The sequence below is a fragment of the Mustelus asterias genome, chromosome 5 (genome assembly GCF_964213995.1).
Source record: "Mustelus asterias chromosome 5, sMusAst1.hap1.1, whole genome shotgun sequence".
NCBI classification, from domain to species: Eukaryota; Metazoa; Chordata; class Chondrichthyes; order Carcharhiniformes; family Triakidae; genus Mustelus; species Mustelus asterias.
In genome coordinates this window covers 75,509,223-75,525,201 of record NC_135805.1, presented here as the reverse complement: position 1 = coordinate 75,525,201, position 15,979 = coordinate 75,509,223, and the positions used below count along the sequence as shown (strand labels likewise).

The window sequence follows — 15,979 nt, the reverse complement described above, 5'->3', positions numbered from 1 at the left end:
TTTCACTCTGACCTCTTCAGGGCTAAGCTTTCTTCTAGTACTATTTTGGGAATTCTCACTCCAAGCATTAGGTGATGATCTGGTAAATTGATGGCCAGCACATTGAGAAAGATCAACCAGACCAGCCCCTCTCATGGAACCTCATTATTGTAAGACTTAGCAAGCAGCCTGGACCATTGAACTGGGCCAATCTCTTAAAAACAAAATTTCCTGGTTTGGCCTCAGGGGCTAACTGGAATTGTGTTGAAGGCAAACAATAAGGGGTATTTCTGCCCTCCTGCACCATGCAAGTAAGCTCCTTTGTCTGACCCACAAACTGACAGGGAGGGAACAGTTTTGGAAGGTACCGATAGCTGTAACCACATGGCCTGCAACTTGCGGGATTCCTGCATGCTGAAAAGGGGCAGCTCGCCCTCCCTCACCTCACAGGCAATTCGAATAGTGTGAAAAAAAATCGCAAATTTTAGTTACAATAATTGCAGTGCAACTTGTGCACCTAATACATTGGCCAGAAGTGTTTTGGCACAGGATGAGGAAATGCTAGAACAGGCATAACAGTTTCCAAATCTCCTCACCGCATTTTAAATGAAGCCCAGGGCTTATGCCAATTTGATATTTTTGTAAATAGATTTTGCAAATTACACCATCACTCTGCAAATCACCAGCTTGTCCATAGAATAAACTAACAATGTAAAATAAACCACGTCAAATCAAGAATGCAAACGTTACAATCACATCTGGATGCCTACCTCTTTTAAAGAGGGGGAAACAACCTTTCGAGGAGGGCTGCAAACTTTACATTGTGTGTGTTTGCTAATTGTGTTTCCGGGGTTGCCGCCCACCATTGTTCTGCACTTGCTCCGGTTCTGGTGTCACGGTGAAGGAAATCTGACTCATCCGCTGGAAGCAGAAGCTTTGTGCTGAGCCTCCCTCAGAATCATTAACGTGGAGCTGTAATGCCCTGACCAATTGCACTATGTGGAGAGCCTGACTGACCTGTAGATCTAACCAGTTGCACCGCGAAGAGAGACTGACTGACTTGACCAGTTGCACTCTGTGGCAAACCTGACTGACCTGTGACCCTGACCAGTTGCCCCGCGAGGGGAGGCTGACTGATTGACTGACCAGCTGCTAGTGGTGGGGCGGTTGACAACGCGAGGAACACCTGTCGCATCGAGACATGGAGTTCGGGCTCCGCTGATAACTCCCTGCAAATCGCTGAGGAACATCGCAGGGCAATGGCGCAAAGTCTGGAGAGCTTTATCGACTTGCTCGACCCCACCACTCTTCCAAGAGTCATTCAGATCCAGTCTGGAATTTACTTCCAAGGTAAATGTTAGATTTTAGGCGCTGTGATTTATCGCTTCACTGAGACTCATTCTTAAGCACACCTTTATTGATTTCTGTTTTATTCATTGTACAATACTTCTGAGTTGACCTTTTTTTTCTGGTGTGTTTGACAGGATGGCGCGTTCCAGTGCCACAGACTTTGCAGTGCAACAAACTCCACTCTACACTGGAGTTTTGCAGACTTGAAAAAGTTTACAACAATCTCAAAGTAGCTTAAAGCTAAACTAAATTCAGTCTGAATGCTCTTTTGTATTTCTAAACTTGTCTCCTTCAGATAGAGTTAATAGGAGAAATTCATGAAAGTTGAGTGAAATGTTACAATACTCAGAACAATTTTACACAAACACGCCTTGTATGATAGACACTATAAGACACGACTTTTTTTTGCAATGCAGTATTTAATTCGATTCCACGTGTTTAACCAGAAAAGCTTTGATCTGAAGTTCAAATGTTTGCTAACTTCTACGGACTTTTATTTAGCAATCAGGTAAACAGTTGGAAAGAGAGCGGCATTGACTTTTATTGTTGTTTTAACTTCTATTATTTGTAAATGCCCGATAATTTCGGTAAATAGTTGAAGAGGGCGATTGTAACATTGAAGCCACATTCACTCACGTTAATGTAATGCGGTCAACGCTGGTTTCAATAGTGGTGTTTTTGCAGCGTCCAGTACAGTTCGATTCAGAAAATCATTCTCTCAAACCCCCAATTCATTTCAATAATGTCACAGAATTTCATTTAACCGAAAATACACACGAATCTCTCGATCCTGAGAGATGTGTCAGTAAGTATTGCTATGCACTACGTATACTGTAAGAAGACTCACAACACCAGGTCTTCTTACTGTGCCCACCCCAGTCCAACGCGGGCATCGCCACATCATACGTATACTGTACATTGGGAGAATGGTTGCCTTGATGTTTTATGTGTAACAAAATTAGAAATCCATGCTCTTTGAGGATCTCGTTAGCCTTTTGTCCAGGGAAATCTCCCTGTATTTATACCTTCACATGTGGATACTATAGTCAACTGGTGTGACCAACCCAGCAGCTCTGAAACTGCCCGGTTTTGCAATTGAGATGCTGCTCTTTCAGGTTCCTGGCTCCTCGCTGTTTCTGTGGGGTGTACTCTGCTAGGAGCCAATATTTATCTGGAGCTGAACCTCAGCTTCTTGAAGATTCCCTGCAGCACTTTGATATTTCCCAGCAGCTGACCTCCAAGCTCTTGATGCAACCATTCTCTTGAGCCGCCAGTATTTCCGTGCAACCCATTTTCCTGGTACAATACGGCATCCAATCTTACTGTGCAGCGAACTCCCAGTGTTGCCATACATTTTGTTGGGAAGCCTTTAATGTTGCTCTCTAGCTTCTTGATATCTCCGCGCAATCTGTTCACCAAATTTCAAATATTGTAATGCATGCAGCTTGCTCCCTACTGTTTTCCTGCAACTTGATCCTTACTTTTCTGATATTTCTTTTACTGTTAATTTGAGAGAACCTGAATCTTAAAATTATCTGATAACATTTCTAGAGTATGGCTGTTGTCTAGATAAGGAAATCAGAGTCCTGAAATAATTTGATTGTGAAGAGGATTTCACTGTTTTAATGGTTTTGTTGGCTTTGCTGTTGCAACTGTTTTTTAGATTATTTTTGTAAATTGTGCACTGGTTTTATAGTCTGTATCGCAATTATTATCCATTCTTTGAAACAAGCCATTCAATTTTTAAGAGATTTTATTCCGTTAATTATCTATTGCTGAATATATGATATTTATTCAAACTAATGTCAATTTTTAAAATCCTTAAGTTCTACGAAACAAAGGTTAATTGGCACATTATGAAAAACAATTCTCTAACTTTCTGTTGCATCTGAAAATGTCAAGTTTTTTTTGTAGCAATATCAATATTTGTTTTCAGATTATTAGTAATTTGTTTAATGTTATGCAATAAAAATATTTTGGAAGAAATTTTGCATGCGTGCAAACGGAAAGAGGTAGATTTCACAGTTTAAAAGCAAAATAAATATTAATGAAACATTACTACTTTCTGTTGGGCTTTACGTCAGGTTTCTCCTTCCCCACCATTCTGACTGGAAAACAATAAGTTAATGAGAAAAATAAGAAATAAAATTCCCTTCCCCACCCACACAACTCTTTTATGTTTCTGTATTGAATCTTAAATGCATTTGTTTATCTGCTAAAACAACTGAGTTCTATTCCATGATTTACTTATTGATGTTTCACAGTGGAAAAAACTGTTCCGTTGTACTTGACGTGACAGTGATATTTGACTATCGCGCGTGATGTCACATTTGAAAATAGTTTTAAAGTGGTTGAAAAGCATAAACAAATGTATATCAAGCCTTTCTACCAAAGAAACCCAAACTGCTAATAAACTCCTGCCATTTGCTCATGGCCGACTGCTAGGCCCAATGATCTCTGATTTCTGGCAGGTTTTCTTTCCTAAACTCAAGATACCGACACCAACTATACTGGAATCTGCTAAGACAGAGATTTGATCCTAGGATCTTCCAGGCATGCGCTGCCAAACTACCGATTGGATGAACTTGAAGAGCTCTATTTATTCTATTGGAAAACTTGTAGTTTGCAAAAAGAATTCTGCATTTAAGTTTTACTAAATGGTTTAGCAATGTCATTTTTTTTGCAACTGACTTACACTTAACGTTTACAAACCATTTGGAGGCGATTATACTTTCAACAGACTTGTACCTACATTATTGCACTATTTAACTCTGGGGACAATTTAGCTCTCCTCAGCAGTATGGGCTTTGTAAACTTGTGACCCCAGCATGGAGCCTCAGGCACTAAAAGTGCACATCAGGAATTGGGGCACCGAGTTCAGCAAGTCGCACAGAATCTTTTATGCCACTCAAATTCCACATGTGTCTGTGACAATGGAGCCTCTTGCTTGGGGTCCAAGATCATTCGATAACAGTTCCATGTCAGTAACCTTTATTTTTTTCAAAATTACTTTGACTAAAAATACTTCATTGCGTCAGCTGACATTGGGGCAGTTACTTTGGAATTGCTTCTTTAAACATATAGAAGCATATAACAAACACCTGCTTTAAATTTCAGCTTTCAAGGCCAGAATTTTCTACAATTTATCTTTAAAAGCTAATGTTTCTTTCTCTACAGAATATAGTATGCTGTTTCAAAAGTTATCACTGTTAGCCCCATTCATTGGAAGTCAGTTTTTTTTCCCCCTGGTTTAACAGTTCCTACTGTATATAATGCCACACCTACTCTCCTATAATAAACTATCCCTGCTCCAGTATTTGCTCTTGTAGATTATTTTTTTCCGGCTTTGAATTTCTTTTTCCTTCTTTAGGCATCAGTATCATGCCCATTCTTCAACTAAACAGCAAACTCTCCCCAGAGAGCTCTTGAACAAGCTACTAGAAAGTGCATGGCTTCAACCTTAAGACTGTTGCCTCTTTGTATACAGATAGCTGTACTAGATTTTTAAAAAGTTGAAAATTGACCTTGTGCCATGAACTCTTCCTATAACCCATGTACTTATGCACTGAATTTCCCTGATTTACACATTAGTTCTAAATAGGTTGCAACATAAAGTTCCTTTTTTGGAAATACTTAGAATATTTCCAATCTGATCATCATTGCTTAAAGATCAGAAATGTTCAGTAACTTCTATCCAAACATGACACAACTGATTCCCTCCCAGCTTAAGCCAGGGCTTAAGTTTCTCTGCCGAATGTAGGGGTTGGATGTAAAATTAATTTGATAATTACTGACTTCTAATAGAAAATAATAACCAAATACATTGGCATTGGTTTTTATTTTTTACCTTGTGCATAAATACAGTAGCTTTTTTGCAACCTAGCTCAAGCTGTCATTTTCAATTTCATTTTTAGACCCAATTTCTGTGTCACAAGAATCAGTTGTGTGAAACTTGCCATGATTCACAAATTGGCACTGAATTAGCAATAAAAGCAGAAAAAATGCAATGTTTCTATACAATTTGCCAAGCATCCCTATACTAAGTATGGAAAAAATATCAACCTACTTTCCATTCATGATCCACCGCCTTGTTGAGACCAGACCTGGAGCAGTGATACAGTTTTAGTCTCCTATGTACTTGCCTTAGAGATGGTGCAATGAAGGTTACCTACATTGATCAGCGTTCAATAGATTTTTGGATTTTAAATAAATCAGAGGATTATTGGGATACTGTGGAAAGGTGAATTTGAGGCAGCAGGTCAGCCATGATCTTATTGAATAGCAGTGTAGGCTCAAAGGGCTAAATGGTCTACTTGTGTTCCTATTTTTTATGGTGAAAGAGTGAACTTTATTGGAAATGGTGGTTTGAGGCTGTTAACGTGTCCCTCAGATTGGCCTCAACTATGATGTTGTATGGTAGAATAGTCTATAATCACTATCACTTTTGGGAGATTTGTTGACCCACCATATAATTGTAATGGCAGAAAATGTTTTTTAAATTGAGCAGTTACACTAATTATAGTTTTCTTTTTTTTCTTAAGTTAAGTTGGGTTTGATAATTTTGGATACCTGCATAGAAGTAGGATAATACATTTTTACTTTGATTTACTAAAATCTATTAATATGAACATGGTCTTTTGATTAACTCCTGAAGCTTGTTTACCAGGGTATTTGAAGCTATTTTGCCACTGCTAGCTTCCAATGAAAGTTTGGTTAATGAACATACCTGATAGGTGAAAGCTGAACATTTTATTAACCAGGAATCCTTGGTCTTTTGGTTTTGATCCAGTCGATGATTCAGGTACAGATTGTACTCAAAATTGCACGAGTTTGAAGAGCATTTTTTTCTCAACTTTCAGCTTAAACCTGTTTTCATGTTACCAAATGTAAAATCTTTCAAGAACTTCTGCAGTCAGGTGTCTCAGAAAGTAGTCAGAAGGAACCAACAATTATTGAGACTTGATTTAAAGCAGGATGTAATTTATGCTGGAAATTCTTCGATCTTTCGCACTGGTTTGGTCAATTTCAGATAGATTGCTCTGAAAAAAACGCACAGCCTACCAGAAACACTTTCCCTTAAACTGTTTAGTTTTGTACTTATAGTGCTATAATATCAGTTAAAATGAACAGTATAATTCTGTTTCTATTGGGGAGTCACTGCCAAAATAGATGGTGCAATTATATTACAACCCTGATTTTCAGATCTATGCCTTTGAGCATAAGGGATTGCTGAATTAACTATGTAAATTATCACCTTGTTTTGGCAGTTAAGCATTACAATCTAATGGACAGTGATGCTGGACACTGATGTAAATGTAAATGCTAAAATCTGCCTACTCCTGATATGCGCTGGCTATCTGCACCTGCACATTTCTGGCTGTTTGTTAATTCCGAAATCTGGAGCCCCTTATGTCCAGAAAACTCCTGGAAATGTTCTCATCAGTCCCATTTATAAGGTGGGGGTAACATTTAATAAATTATTTTAAAACTTGTTCAGATCTCCTGTGATTCAGCATGTAATCACAGATGGACCGTTCAATAGGTCAAAATGGTTAGTTTCAGTAAGTATGTGAGTTCATCAATTGGCATCCTGCGTAGCTATGGTCCTTCCGACAAAGGTTGTTTTGTTTGGGCCAGGTGGAGGACTTGACTTCTTCAAAGTACTGCAGAAATTGTCAGTGAAACTAGGGCCCAAAGTTTCTGCATGCCAGCCTGGTTCCTTCTGTTGGAGTTATGGGAGGAGAGTGTGAAAAGATTTCAAATTTTAGCCTGAGTATCATTACTTGTATGGAGTTTATTACATGTTTTTAATGTCAGGTGGAGAATGGTATACAATTAGTAATTTAAACTGACTGGCAGAACCTTATTCCCTTTTAATGTGGTATGATAAAATGTATTGGGGGAGGGGAATTGGATGACAGAAGATGTGAGTGCCAGCAACATTTTGATAAATGTACCAGGAGAATGCTTTTTTGTTCACTGCCTTGAGCTTGTAGATGTACATCATCAGTAACATGAGCCAGCCACTTCGAATCAATTTAAAAATGTCATTGAATCATAGAATCACTGCAGTGTAGAAGGAGGCCATTCAGCCCACTGAGTCTGCACTGACAATCCCACCCAGCCCCTATCCCCGTAACCCTATGTATTTACCCTGCTAATTCCTCTGACACTAAGGGACAATTTACATGGCCAATCAACCTAACCCACATACCTTTGGACTGTGGGAGGAAACTGGAGCACCCGGAGGAAACCCACACAGACACAGGGAGAACGTGCAAACTCCACACAGACAGTCACTCCAGATTGGAATTGAACCCAGGTCCCTGGTACTGTGAAGCAGCAGTGCTAACGACTGTGCCATCGCGCCGCCCACAAGAGTACTGTGAGTGGTGGGAATAATGGACCAGACATGGGCTTTTGTTTTAAACTGGTGAAAGTGAATTAGTATACTTGTATCTTTTCCTCTCTTGTTCTAACTGTAATTCCTTGTATGAAATAGGTTTGGACTGTTTCAGTCCTGCTCCTAGTGGGAGGTACGGTGGTAGCACCGAAATCCACACAATTCTGGAGCAATTGGTAGTGTGATTCAGTTCAGGGGTTAATTCACGGCAAGAGAATATTGCTGAATGTCTAGTCATGCTCTGACAGGTGAATGACATATAAATACATTAAGCACTTACCTAAAGGTGTCTCGCACTAACACAGATTGCAGGAATTTATTCTGGTCTCAATGGGCACAAATATTCTCCAAAAAAAAACCCCAAATCTATTAGCTGAGACATATTCTAACATCAAAAAATGATTGATTGTGAATGAAAAAAGTCAAAAATGAATATAATAGACCAGTAAGAATAGGTTATAAAATGATATTTTAAAAAAACAATACTGTGTGAAGAAATGATGTAGAATATGAAGGAAAATATATCTTATCATATGGAATAGTTACTGAACAGCCGAGAGATTATAGTTTGTGATATAAGCTCAACATTGCATTAAAATAACTGACATGCGAATGTCACATGATTACATTAAACACTTGTTTGCTTATGTGCCAAAGATATTTCTAGTCTCATATTTCAATAAATATGTTATTTGGAAAGGATTTATGTCATTTTAAAGCACCAGTTTCTGAAATCTGATGAATGTTGTCAGAGTAATAAATAAAATGACCCTTTAACTGAAATTTTATTTAACTAGTTTAAATTGAAGCCTTAATTTGAAAATTATGTGAAGTTGATGAGAAAAGAGCTTTAAGTGTTAGTAGTAAAATATATACATTGAGAAAAGATTTACATTGTTATAACAGTCTCTTTAATTGTCACAGCTTTTTTACTTTAGCCAAGAGAGCAAAATTCTTGTTCAGGGCATTTTGTATTCTCACAACCCTCTAACTGTGAAACTAGACTGGATCAATTTTCTGTGCCCTTCATCTTGAGGAATGTTCAGTTCCTTAAATGCAAAGATTAGGAAAAAGGATGGTGACTTTCCTTTTGTTCTTCACTGGGTTTCCTTGGGTATAAAGCTTGGCTGACAGAGCTATTGAAAAGAGGTATTCCAGGTCTCTCACCTCATTCTCCAATCTGACTATTGGCCAGAGACCCGAGGGAAAGGTTGCACATAGAACCTACTCCCATTAACTGGAGGGTTTGCAGAATTCAAATCAACCAGCCTGACAAAAGCGTAGGACCAGGTTTAAAAAACTTCAGTTCTATGGAACAAGTGCGGCGACAATAATCTCTCCCTCAGTGTCAACAAAGCGAAGGAGATTGTCATCTACTTGAGGAAGCGTAGTGGAGAACGTGTCCCTGTCTACATCAATGGGGATGAAATAGAAATAGTCGAGAGCTTCAAGTTTTTAGGTGTCCAGATTACCAACAACCTGTCCTGGTCCCCTCATGCCAACACTATGGTTAAGAAAGCCCACCAATACCTCTACTTTCTCAGGAAGGAAACTAAGGAAATTTGGCATGCCAACTACAACTCTCTCCAACTTTTACAGATGCACCATAGAAAGCATTCTTTTTGGTTGTATCACAGCTTGGTATGGTTACTGCTCTGCCCAAGACCACAAGAAACTACAAAAGGTCGTGGATGTAGCCCAATCCATCACACAAACTGGCCTCCCATCCATTGTCTATACTTCCCGCTGCCTCGGCAATGCAGTCAGCATAATTATGGACCCCACGTACCACGGACATTCTCTCTCTCCCACCTTCTTCTGTCAGGAAAAAGATACGTACCAACCAACTTAAGAATAGCTTCTTTCCTGCTGATGTCAGACTTTTGAATGGACATGCATTGCATTAAGTTGATCTTTCTCTATACCCTAGCTATGACTGTAACATTACTCTCTCATATGGACGGTATGCTTTGTCTGTATACCGTGCAAGAAACAATACTTTTCACTGTATACTAATACATGTGACAATAATAAATCAGACAAAATAAATAACTAAGGTCAAGGATGCAGTGGCTCCTAAATTTGCCAGTGTCTCCAGCACTCCAGTCTCCACCAGTACTACTTCCTGCTAGAGGATAGGCCTGTGCTGGAGCTGCCCTCCCAGGTCATAGAGTCATAGAGGTTTACAGCATGGAAACAGGCCCTTCGGCCCAACTTGTCCATGCCGCCCCTTTTTTTAAAAAATCCCTAAGCTAATCCCAATTGCCCGCATTTGGCCCATATCCCTGCATTTGGTCCATATCCCTCTATACCCATCGTACCCATGTAACTAACTAAATGCTTTTTAAAAGATAAAATTGTACCCGCCTCTACTACTGCCTCTGGCAGCTTGTTCCAGACAGTCACCACCCTCTGATAAAACTGTCCTTCTGGACACTTTTGTATCTCTCCCCTCTCACCTTAAACCTATGCCCTCTAGTTTTAGACTTCCCTACCTTTGGGAAAATATATTGAATATCTACCTTGTCTATGCCCCTCATTATTTTATAGACCTCTATAAGGTCACCTCTCCGCCTCCTACGCTCCAGAGAAAGAAGTCCCAGTCTATTTAGCCTCCTTATAACTCAATCCATCAACTCCCGGTAGCATCCTAGTAAATCTTTTCTGCACTCTTTCTAGTTTAATAATATCCTTTCTATAATAGGGTGACCAGAATTGCACACAGTATTCCAAGTGTGACCTCACCAATGTCTTGTACAACTTCAACAAGACGTCCCAACTCTTGTGTTCAATGTTCTGACCGATGAAACCAAGCATGCCGAATGCCGCCTTCACCATTCTGTCCATCTGTGACTCCACTTTCAAGGAGCTATGAACATGTACCCCTAGATCTTTTAAATAGTTCGGTCCATATTAAAATTTCAGTGATTCTGAAGCAGATCAGGAGCGATACTCTTTTTTAATTCTTTATTCTTTCATGGGATGTTGGTGTTGCTGGCAAAGGCAGCACTTGTTGCCCATCCCTAATTGCCCTTGAACATTTCTGAGGACTGTTAAGAGTCAACCACATTGCTGTAGGTTCTGGAGTCACATGTAGGCCAGGCTAGGTAAGGATGACAGATCTCTCTCCCTAAAGGGCATTAGTGAACCAGGTGGGGTTTTACAACAATTGATAAGTTTCATGGTCACCATTATCGAAACTAGCTTTATATTCTAGACTTATCAATTGAACTTAAATTCCACCAACTGCCTTGGTTGATTTGAACCCATGTCCCCAAAGCATTAGTCTAGCCATTAGATTACAACATTACCATATTGCTGAATCTCCCACCATCAACATCCTGTTGACTCGCCACAGCCTGTGCACTATTTACAAGGCAGCAGCCTGGAGTGTGATGGATTGCACTCAATTTGCCTGGATGAGTGCTGCTCCAACAACACTCAAAAAGCTCAACACCATTCAGCACAAAGCCAACCTGCTGGAACAACACCCCATTCACCAATTTAAACTTTCATTCCTTCCACCACCGATGCACAGTGGTAGCAGTATGTACCACAAACAAGATGCACTGCAGCAACTCACCAAGACTTCTTTTACAACATGTTCCAAGCCCGTGACCTCTACTGCCTAGAAACACAAGGGCAGCAGACACAAGAGCACCATCATTTGCAAGTTTGACTCCAAGCCAGACCCATCCTGACTTGGAATTATATCAATGTTCCTTCACTGTCACTGGGTCAAAATCCTGGAACTCCTTTCTTAATTCCACTATGCGTGTGCTTACATCAGATGAACTGCAGTTTACTTTGATTTGATTTATTATTGTCACATGTATTAGTATGCAGTGAAAAGTATTGTTTCTTGCGCATTATACAGACAAAGCATACTGTTCATAGAGAAGGAAACAAGAGAGTGCAGAATGTGGTGTTCAGTTATAGCTATGGTCTAGAGAAATATCAACATAATGCAAGGTAGGTCGTTTCAAAAGTCTGATGGCAGCAAGGAAGAAGCTGTTCTTGAGTCGATTGGTACGTGACCTCAACTTTTGTATCTTTTTCCCGAAGGAAGAAGGTGGAAGAGAGTGTGTCTGGGTTGCATGGGGTCTTAATTATGCTGGCTGCTTTGCCGGGGCAGTGGGAAGTGTAGACAGAGTCAATGGATGGGAGGCTGGTTTGTGCAATGGATTGGGCTACAATCACGAACTTTTGTAGTTTCTTGCAGTCTTAACATAAGAACTAGGAGCAGGAGTAGGCCATCTGGCCCCTCGAGCCTGCTCCGCCGTTCAATAAGATCATGGCTGATCTTTTTGTGGACTCAGCTCCACTTACCCACCCGCTCACCATAACCCTTAATTCCTTTACTGTTCAAAAATGTATCTATCCTTGCCTTAAAAACATTCAATGAGGTAGCCTCAACTGTTTCACCGGGCAGGGAATTCCACAGATTCACAACCCTTTGTGTGAAGAAGTTCCTCCTCAACTCAGTCCTAAATCTGCTTACCCTTACTTTGAGCCTATGCCCCCCGTTCTAGTTTCACCCACCAGTGGAAACAACTTCCTTGCTTCTATCTTACCTATTCCCTTCATAATCTTATGTTTCTATAAGATATCCCCTCATTCTTCTGAATTCCAATGAGAATAGCTCCAGTCTAGTCACTCTCTCCTCATAAGCCAACCCTCTCAACTCCGGAATCAACCTAGTGAATCTCCTCTGCACCCCCTCCAGTGCCAGTATATCCTTTCTCAAGTAAGGAGACCAAAACTGTACACAGTACTCCAGGTTTGGCCTCACCAGTACCTTTATACAGCTGCAACATAACCTCGCAGTTTTAAAACTCCATCCCTCTAGCAATGAAGGACAAAATTCCAATTGCCTTCTTAATTACCTGCTGCTCCTGCAAACAAACTCCTTAAGATTCCTGCACAAGGACACCCAGGTCCCTCTGCACAGCAGCATGCTGCAATTTTTTACTATTTAAATAATAGTCCATTTTGCTATTATTCCTACCAAAATGGATGACCTCACATTTACCAACCTTGTACTCCATCTGCCAAACCCTCGCCCACTCACTTCTCTTGGGCAGAGTAGGAACCATACCAAGCCGTGATACAACCAGAAAGAATGCTTTCTATGGTACACCTGTAAATGTCGGTGAGAGTCGTAGCTGACATACCAAATTTCCTTAGTCTTCTGAGAAAGAGGCATTGATGGGCTTTCTTAACTATAGTTTACCACATCTTCTCGAGGGCAATTAGTGATGGTCAACAAATGCTGATCCTGCCAGTGATACACACATTATGCCACAGATCAGAGAGATCATAAGTAAAGTAAAGCAAACCAAGCACTAGGCTTTATTGCTAAAAGGATAATTTTCCTACTTTCAATTCTATGCGAAACATTTTATCAAAAGTTGATTAAGCCATAATTAAAGTACTGCAAAGTTTTGGCCACTATTATACAAAGGATATAGGGGGTGCAGAGATTTACATTTACAAGGATTATTGCAGAAATGTATACATTTCAGGAAAGGATCAACAGACTGGTTCTCTTCCATTTTGAAAAAGAAGGCGGAGAGGTAACCTAATAAAGGTATTTAAACTTATGAAAGGTTTTGATAGAGTGGATACATAGAGAATGTTTCTAGTTGTGGAGAACAACAAAACTAGAGGCCAACAATATAAGATTGTCACCAAGAGATCCAACTGGAAATCAAAGCCAATGTCTTTATCCAAAGAGTGGAACTCAGTACCACGGAGTGTTTGAAGCAAGTAATTTTGGAAAACTAGACAAATGTGAGGGAGAAGGAAATAAATAGATATTTCAATGGTGGATTTAGCTGAGAACAGATGGGTGATGGCTCAAGTGGACAGGCATGGAGTGATTGGGCCGAATGACCTGCTTCTGTATCGGGTGTTTTTAGAAAAAGAAGCAAATTATATCTAATTAACAGAATATAAAGGGCTAAAAATTTGTTGGTGCCAATGCATGATTACCCAATTCTGGACCAAGATGATGGTTATCCCCATGGTTGTCCTAAAACAGAGGTTCCATCTGGTGGATCTGCCTCCAAAAGCATCTCGGGCAACAGGCCTGAAAGGGGGCTCCCAGGTACTCTGCAGTACTGGGAGACATTAGTTGAGAAGATGGAGAGCTATGTTGTTTACATATGAGTCAGGAGGGCTTTGAAATATACACTCCAAAAGGAAAAGGAGGTAATTCCTAATTACCATGAAGGAATTAAGGGTTATGGTGAGCTGGCGAGTAAGTGGAGCTGAGTGCATGAAATGATCAGCCATGATCTTATTGAATGGCGGAACAGGCTCAAGGAGCCAGATGGTCTACTCCTGCTCCTAGTTCTTGTGTTCTTATGTAAGGTCAATTTATAGAGTCTAGCTCCAAGAACCTGACTGCAGTGCCACAAAAAATTCAGTGACTTTATCTGAGTGCTCAAGGTAGTGAATGCATCTCCAAATTAATCTCCCCCTGTCACACCACCAACCTCACACCATTCAATGTACCCCACCCTCATCAACAATCTCTCGCAGTTAGGACTCATGCTTAAAATTCATTTGGTTACTGTTTACCATTGCAGCTGGCCTCGCATCCGTATCATGCAGCTTCCACACATGCCAGCTAAGGCGGTCATATTATTCAAACATATTGGACAGGAGTTTTCCATCCTGCCATCCAAATACACAGCACAGAATACGCATCTGCTGATCACAGCAGTCTCATGGCCATTTAGCATTCTGACGACTGTTAATTGACTGGAAACGGGACTAATGTGATTGGCCGACAGGTCTGTGGTCCCAGCAGTGGCTAGGACTGGGACCACAAGCAGTCTCCAGATTTTATGTCCCAGAATTCAGGACCAGGTAAGTGCAGGGTGGTATCATGGCGGAGAGGGCAGACATGATTCACAGGGGAGGGAGGTGTGACAGGGAGGCTGAGGTGAGGGGGAGCACCTGTGGCAGGGGAGGTGACCCCCGCACTGGGAACCTTCTGAGACACCAATTTAAATTAGACTTTGGATGGTTCCAATTCTCTTAGCAGAATAGTTACCCATGACAAGTTAGAAAGATTGATGCCACTTCTAATCCCTGGGTTATTACAGTACTGACAACCCCCCCTCCCCTTACTAAACTCCCCACTTCTCCGATTACCATCCCCTCAGTCCACCCTACTCCCCTCAATCCACCCCACCCACTCACCTTCTCCTTGACTTCTCAAAGTGGCCGGGACCTTTTAGATGTACCTGCTTTATGGCAGCTAGTGCTGTAAAAAGGGGCGTGCCTTCACCTCCCCTGCACTGAAGAGTCCCAAGAACCGATACACTGCATGTTTCATAGCAGACCTAAGTCAGAAGGTTGGGTGGGAAATGTGCTGCACCTGACTTAAGGTAACAAGAAGGCTCAAAATGGCAATCTGACTGTGATTATCATTTCTTGGAAGTTCTGATCCATTATCCTGTATTTATTTGAGATTGCCTGAATCTAATATTGAGTTGTATTACTGTTTAAATAATGTTGATGGATGAGACACAAACTCTTACTTAAAGTCTTTGAAATTGGTGCTGTCAGGCTGTTTAAGGAACCTTTTCCTTTGATGTAATCTCTAAGTTTGTCAGGGGGACGTATTTTACACAGAGGGTGGTGGGGGCCCGAAATGCACTGCCAAGCGAGGTGATTGAGGTGGACACGCTAGGATCGTTTAAGACTTATCTAGATAACCACATGAACAGACTGGGAGTAGAGGGATACAAAAGAATGGTCTAGTTGGGCACATGAGCGGCGCAGGCTTGGAGGGCCGAAGGGCCTGTTCCTGTGCTGTATTGTTCTTTGTTCTTTGTAAGGACGAGAAATCAGAAAGAAAATAGGAACAAGACCACCCTGCCACCCGTGCTAACCATGGTGTCACAGTGGTTAGCACTGCTGCCTCACAGCACCAGGGACCCGGGTTTGATTCCCAGCTTAGGCCACTGGCTGTGTGGAGTTTGCACATTCTCTCCTTGTCAGTGTGAGTTTCCTCTGGGTGCACTGGTTTCCTCCCACAGTCCAAAGATGCGTGGGGTAGGTGGATTGGCCATGCTAAATTGCCCCTTAGTGTCAGGGGTACTAGCTAGGGTAAATGCATGGGGTTATGGGGGTAGGGCCTGGGTGGGATTGTGGTTGGTGCAGACTCGATGGGCTGAATGGCCTCCTTCCATACTGTAGGGATTCTATAAAAAATTTAAAGGAAAGCAAAAG

The 15,979-nt window shown here is 41.0% G+C and overlaps 1 protein-coding gene across 1 annotated transcript in view; it reads left to right on the top strand.

Moving 5' to 3' along the window:
• Positions 1–672: 672 nt before the first annotated feature.
• The window catches only part of themis (thymocyte selection associated), a 42,026-nt gene continuing 26,719 nt past the window's right edge, over positions 673–15,979 (top strand). The window contains exon 1 of the mRNA XM_078213716.1: positions 673–1,329. Coding sequence (XP_078069842.1) covers positions 1,239–1,329 — 91 coding nt within the window. The 5' untranslated portion in view covers positions 673–1,238. The remainder of the gene's footprint in view (positions 1,330–15,979) is intronic.